Source organism: Babylonia areolata, chromosome 4 (genome assembly GCF_041734735.1).
Source record: "Babylonia areolata isolate BAREFJ2019XMU chromosome 4, ASM4173473v1, whole genome shotgun sequence".
Taxonomy (NCBI): Eukaryota; Metazoa; Mollusca; class Gastropoda; order Neogastropoda; family Buccinidae; genus Babylonia; species Babylonia areolata.
Window position 1 is genome coordinate 3,635,320 of NC_134879.1, and position 7,500 is coordinate 3,642,819.

The 7,500-nt window shown below is 38.8% G+C and overlaps 1 protein-coding gene across 1 annotated transcript in view; it reads left to right on the forward strand.

Annotated features, from left to right (window-relative positions):
- Positions 1-2,914: 2,914 nt before the first annotated feature.
- The window catches only part of LOC143281529 (uncharacterized), a 37,288-nt gene continuing 32,702 nt past the window's right edge, over positions 2,915-7,500 (forward strand). The window contains exons 1-2 of the mRNA XM_076586745.1: positions 2,915-3,020; positions 5,211-5,353. Of these exons, the coding sequence (XP_076442860.1) occupies positions 5,218-5,353 (136 nt within the window). The 5' untranslated portion in view covers positions 2,915-3,020; positions 5,211-5,217. The remainder of the gene's footprint in view (positions 3,021-5,210; positions 5,354-7,500) is intronic.

Below are 7,500 nucleotides of genomic sequence, written 5' to 3' on the forward strand. Positions count from 1 at the left end.
CCGCTACCGAGATTCGAACCCGGGACCCTCAGATTGAAAGTTCTACGCTTTCACCACTCGGCTATCGCGCCCGTCTGCCTGATTCAAATCACGACAGTTCAGTCACAACACAAGAGAGCGCTAGTTACTTTGGTCACGATCTATTTCTTTACATCTTACACACACACACACACACACACACACACACACACACATACACACACACACACACACACACACACACACACACACACACACACACACACACACACACACACACACACACACACACACACACACACACACACACACACACACACACACACACACACACACACACACACACACACACACACACACACACACACACACACACGTACACACACATACACACGCCCACGCACACCCACCACACGGACACACATACACATATAAAAAGATTATATACATGTAAATATGTGTGTGTGTGTGTGTGTGTGTGTGTGTGTGTCTGTTGGGGATGGGGTGTTGGGGTGTGGAGACATGGGGAATGGTTAATGGGAGAATGATTAAGAACGGACCGTGTTCCACACATGAAGAACATTGCCATCTATCTATGAAAGGTTGAACAGAAGAGTTGATTAAGACAGGAACCAAGCCGTGAGTTACACAAACAAGACACGAGAACTCTTGCCAAGGCACCATGAATACCCCCCCTCCCTATTAATTCCCTCCCCATCCCTCCTTTAAAAAAAAGGGGGGGGGAGAAAATTCTGAATAGACAGGAAAGAAAGAAAGCACAATGGACTCTAGTGGAGGCCCAGTGGTGAGAGTACTCGACTGGAAAGTGAAGGTCCCGAGTTCGCTTCATTTAACTCACTCAGTGCGGCCAGTCCTCTCTTCTCCTCTACACAGACCCCTCGGATGTCCAGTGGGTGTCTGAATGACCCAACCTTTAGCTTCCGTCGTCAGAATTGTGGTATTCTTTGTCAACATTCACCTCTTCAGTATAAGAGCCTTCCGCTTGCAATATTTTGATGATGGTAACTGGGGTGAAACGCTGTTAACGTCGTCTCTTTCGCCGTTCGTATGGAGAGAGTTAAAGCTTGAGATTTGTATTTCGCCACTTCCTCCGTTCCCCCTACCCTCTCCCTGTCTTCTGCACTAAATTTAGATATGTTGGTCTGGGTGATAGTCTTTCGGATGAGGCAGTAAATCGAACTGAGGTCCTGGCTTGATTGTGCATCAAACATTCGGAACTTGTCAACAAAATTAAAACAAAACCAAAAAAAAAACACAAAAAAACAACAACAACAAAAAACAAAAAAACAACAAAAAAATAAAACAAAAACGAAAGAAAGCAACAGGAGATCAAGTTGTTCTTGACAAACATCTACAGATGAATTTGCTCTCCAAAGAAAACATACACACAGGAACAGTGGAAAAGAAAAAGTGTCGCAATATTGCGCAAAACAGCACTGAACGCAATGCAAGGCAGTACAACGCAACAACCCCCCCCCCCACACACACACACACACACACATACACACACACACACTCGCATGAACAAACAAACAAACTTGGTGTGTGTATGTAAACACTGTTTCTTTAGAAATCGGAACAATGTAAGTGATACTGTTCAAATGACGACGAAGAAGAAAAAAACCCAAACCTAACCTACCTGTGCTCCCCTGTCTATATTCTCTCTCTCTCTCTCTCTCTCTCTCTCTCTGTGTGTGTGTGTGTGTGTGTGTGTGTGTGTGTGTGTGTGTGTGTGTGTGTGTGTGTCTGTCTGTCTGTCTGTCTGTCTCTCTCTCTCTCTCTCTCTCTCTCTCTCTCTCTCTCTCTCTATCGAGACCATCATTACTCGCAAATGTGTTTTATACATGTAATAAACGCGGTACGTATGTGCGCTGTGGCATGCAGTACCGAGTTCACAACATCAAGTTCATGAACGCAGGGTATATAGAGTCCCTTTCCTTTGAGACTGAAGTTCTTTCCTGCTTTGGCCAGGGGTCGCACAAGGATAGGTTCTTAGTCTTCCCCTCTTCTCACTGTATGCCTGACAAAAGTTGTACAGCTCATTCAGTCATAGACTGACTGTGAATTCCATAGTTCTCAGAATATCAGTGACTCAAAACCACATTTATTTACGGCCGCATTCTACCGTGGAAAAACTATTATTTGAAATAAAAACATAGAGCTGATCGAGGTTGAGAAAAAAAAAAAAGTGAATGCATGAAGAAAAAAAAAACTGAGAAAAAAAAGAAGAAAGAAACTGAACGGATATAAAATGATGGAGGTAATTAATTATCCGTGGGTTACATCTGGGCTGTCCATGTGCCTCTTATTGGACTGTCTGATTTCAGTTCAAGTTTGTTTTTAGATCAGTTGGGTTTAAGTTGTTTGGGTGATTATTAAGCACCGAGAATGGTAAGCTGGTGGTCAGTTTTGTTTGTTTGTTTTCGTGTACGATTCCTGTCCATTTCTCAATGCTGGAGCAATTTTTTTTTCTTTTATATTATATATATATATATATGTATGTATATATATATATATATATATATATATACATAATATATATATATATATTTTTTTTTTTTTTTTTTTTTTTTTTTTTTTTTATGTCCGCCTTGGAACCTTTTCATGGAGACGACAAAGGAAATATATCACCGTTTCCGCTTCACCAAAATCACACTACACATAGGCAAGTTCAGGCATACACATCACGCATGAATTTTGGGGTTGGCTTGGTTTTGTTGTGCGTGTTTTGGGAAATCGTCTGTAGCATCAAAGTGGGTATTAAATACAGTACTGGTGCCTCAGTACACCGTTTGGAGAACACGTAAAATGAAGTGCTTCTGATTATGATCGAAACATGTGCAAGTTGTGATTTCGAATTTGATAGGGTGTGTAGACAGTGATTTGAGGCATCAAAACAATATGGCGAACTAGAGTTTACATGTTGTCAGGGTATTGATTCGAGAACAGTTTAACATCATGGGAGGAGCGTGACAGCCAACAATTTTTTAAAAAGTTGTTATATTACAATTTCCAGAGCTGTAAGTACACTGCAGAAGTGTTGAAGGCTCCACGCAGTTTGTTATACCCTACTCTGCGGGGTGTTTATTTATGCTTTTGTTAATTATCACTGTGACGTGGATCTGTATATTGTAAAGAGTACATTGTTGTATTTGGATGGCTTTATACTCACACCCCATCACGTTCTATCAGGTCTTCTGCTGAAAAGCCCCTTCGACTCCCAAAAACCTCTTCAATGACATTTGACCAAAGGGCCTAGCCTTTCAGTATCAAGCACCTTCTGTCAGTTATTCGCTTTCTTTGGATCTCTGTCAGTTGCCAACGCTGCCCTCTTTGTAAACAAACTTGAAAACCCACCTGTTCAAACAGGTCTTTGGGTGTGATCAAGCATAGCTAATTATCAGCATTCTTCCTCCTTCAACCCATCCCACTTTACCTTCCACTGAAATCACCATGTAGTGTGTTTGTCTGTTGGTGAGTGTGTGTGTGTGTGTGTGTGTGTGTGTGTGTGTGTGTGTGTGTGTGTGTGCACAAGCATGTGTGTGGATTATGTGTAGGGCTTTTTTTTTGTGTGTGTGTGTGTGTGTGACTGTTTATATCTGCAATTTGTAGTATTGTCTTGGTGTATTCTCATTTGTTTTGTCATGTGCAGAGGTATGTTATTATGCACGATTGTATATATATGAATTATTTCATGTGAGGCGCTTAGAACCCAATTTTTATGTGGAGTTTGTGCCATATGAATACTATTATTAGTATTATTATTACCCTTGTTATCATTCTTTTAAGATCAAAATGCATCTATTGGTCTTAGCATGATGTTTAGTTCTGGAACTGCATAGGCTCACAAAAAAATTACATTTTTATGCTAGCATAATGATATTTCATCCATCATTACAGAGTCATTACACTGATTGTAAAGTAGGTGCTGTTGAAGTTGAGGTTTATGTAGCATAATTATTCCAGTATTACCCAGTCATTACACTGATTGTAAAGTAGGTGCTGTTGAAGCTGAGGTTTATGTAGCATAATTCCTCCAGTATTACCCAGTCATTACACTGATTGTAAAGTAGGTGCTGTTGAAGTTGAGGTTTATGTAGCATAATTCCTCCAGTATTACCCAGTTATTACACTGATTGTTAAGCCGGTGCAGTTCAGACAGAGGCATATAGCATAATACTTATGTTAATGCCTGGTCATTGCACTGATTGTTAAGTTGATGATGTATGTAGTATCAAGTATACATTATTACCAAATTATTGCACTGATTGTTAAGTTTGGTGCTGTAAAAAGCACATATCCTGCTTTATTACCAAGTCATTATACGTTTGATTTATTGTTAAGCTAGTGCTGTATACAGCACAAATCCTACATTATTACCAAGTCATTGCACAAATTGTGTAAAGTCAATGCTGTTCGTGTGGAGGTTCATATACAGAGATGCCAGTTAACTGTTAGGATTTTGCCGTATTTTATTACACTCGTTCACTTTTTGTTCCGACATTACGCAAACATCAAAATTGTTCCGACCAGTTCATTTTCGACCACATAGCATGTTCACATGCTTTCCTGTCGTGACATTACCCAGACGCTCAAGACCTATAGATTACAAGGCCAGGGCAGTCGCTACTAACTTTGGTCTCATGTGATGATGCTCAGCTAACCCCACGCACGTTTGCATTGTTTATATGCCTTGGCGATAAATTGTACATTAGCTGATGTGGCTAGGGGTCCTTGTGTTCCTACCAAATTCAGAATATTCCTACCAAATTTCCTGATTGTTCGTACATTTTTATTTATTTATTTTATTATTATTATTATTATTATTATTATTATTATTATTACTACTACTACTACTTTTTTTTATTATAATTATTATTTATTTATTTATTTATTTATGTACGCTTATAGTTGGCTTCATCAGGTTTTTGCACCTTATACATGTTATTAGTAGTGGTAGTAGTTTTGTTTTTGTTTTTTTAATGTATTTATCTATTATTTATTCACCTTTTTTTCTTTCTTTTTTTCTCTCAAGGCCTGACTAAGCACATTGGGTTACGCTGCTGGTCAGGCATCTGCTTGGCAGATGTGGTGTAGCGTGTATGGATTTGTCCGAACGCAGTGACGCCTCCTTGAGCTACTGAAACTGAAGCTGAAGCTGAAACTCACACAAACACTTGACAGGGGTGGGTTGGCATCTTTGCTTACAGGTCCCCAATGGCTCTGGAGCTGAAGGAGAAGATTGTCCTGCAGACCCTGCAGGGGCTGTCGGAGGTGCAGCTGCACTTTGGCAGCATCACCAGTCTTCCTGTGGAGGAGAAAGTGGACGCCATCTTCGTGTCTTCCTTCCCAGGTAAGATGAGATAAGATAAGATAAGATAAGAATAACTTTATTACCTCCAACTGGAGAAATTTGGTCAGGTGCATTATCACAACATAGACAAGTAAACAACATGGGGACCATAACTGTAAAAGTCAACAACAGCTTTTATGAATATTACGAAGATGCAAATGTAAAAAATATCACATACACCGTTTCATACATACATCCACACACTGCAGGTAATAACTAGTATTCTTAATGTAAAAGCAGAAAGAATTAAGAAACGTTATTTGAATATAATTATAAGCATAGCCTACTATACTGCACATTGATTGTAATAGACAGATAAGAATAAAGATAAATTGCGGAAAACCGCAACCAGATAATCAGCACACACCCACACCCACCCCACCCCCCACACGTGGATTACTTGATTAAACAAGAGTAATAAACATGTGTTCTCAAATAAAAGCATTTCACATATTCACTTTTAAAACATTGCAATTAATTATTACATCGTAATTATTAACAGAAATATATTTAGAATACAGACGTTAGCATTAGACATATTCCATTGTACATTCATCCTAATTATTGTGTAGCGACTCTTTAAATATGTCTTTGTGTTTCTTGGTGATGATGATGATGATGTTTTCTTTGTGTGAGGGTTGTTGCATGTGTTTCATGTTTCTGTCTGTATGCTTGTCCATCTGTTGGTTGGTCAGTTGGTTGATTAATATATATATATATATATATATATATATATATATATTTACTTATTTATTTATTTATTTATTTATTTATATATCAGCATACTTGCACACATGTAAACATCCTGGTATAAATATTTTTCTTTCTTTTCTTTTTTTTTTCCAAAAAGGGTACAACAATGATTTATCTTTCTCCTTCTACCCCTTTCCAACACCTCCTCCCAATCCTTGAAAAAATATATGAAAAAATGTATATCTGTATACATTACTTGTTGTTAAGGAAGGGGGGGGGGTAAAAGTGAACTGCCTCAATTTTCAAACAAAGATCAAATGCCTTAATTGTTTGTTTCTGTTGCTGTTCATTTTGTTATTCTGTTGGCTTCCGACAAGGACTATAGAAGTGAACATGTTCATATTAATACTGTAGCTAAAGCAAACTTCTTCATATAGTTAATACTTTAATTTAACTAAATCTCTTCAGTCATCAGTACAAGAGATGAGACATTAACTCACTCAGTACGGCCAGTCTTCTCTTCTCCTCTACACAGACCCCTCGGATGTCCAGTGGGTGTCTGAATGACCCAACCTTTAGCTTCCATCGTGAGAATTGTGGTATTCTTTGTCAACATTCACCTCTTCAGTATAAGAGCCTTCCGCTTGCAATATTTTGATGATGGTAATTGGGGTGAAACGCTGTCAGCGTTGTCTCTTTCGCCGTTCGTATGGAGAGAGTTAAACAAAATTCCTTCCTTACAGACATGTTCATCTTCCACATAGCAGATAACTCAACTGTCCCCAAATTAAGTGAGCTGATTGGAGCTCTGAAGAGACAGCTCAGACATTTGCCAGAGGTCTGTAGCAGTTGCTTTGTTTCAGGAACACAGCAGTCAACCTGATTTTTCTGTGGTTCTTTTCAAGGATGACTTTACCCTTTTTCTTCATTGTGAATTTTATGTAGCACTCATTTCTGATTATGGTTTGACTGCTCATCCAGTTCAACATCACATGTTTTGCCCACTGAGTTTTTGTTGTTTTAATCAATGCAGTGTTACTTTCTTCACCTGCCATGTTAACCCTTTCAGTACCAAGCCTATTTTATTCACACTGACAACTATTTGCCAAGGATGTTTTGGGTCATGGAGGATCTCTTTTTTTTTCTTTCTTTTTTTTTTAAATTCTGGCATTCAAACTAGGAAAAGAAAGTGTATATATAATCTACATTTCTCCTGACAGGAAGTAAACCGGCTATCCAGTTATGACAACTTCACAAGAATTTACTGATTTAGCAATTAGGAAGACTCCTACATGACACAAATGGAAACGTCCTGTCGTGGGGCACTTTATTTTGGCACATCAGAAGGGGAAGGGAATTTCCTCCCTGAGGCACTCAAGGGAGTTAATCCATGTGTGCGCTTTCCAGCGGCTGTGATTATTTTTGTACTGGTCTGTGACTAAGGAATTCAAAAA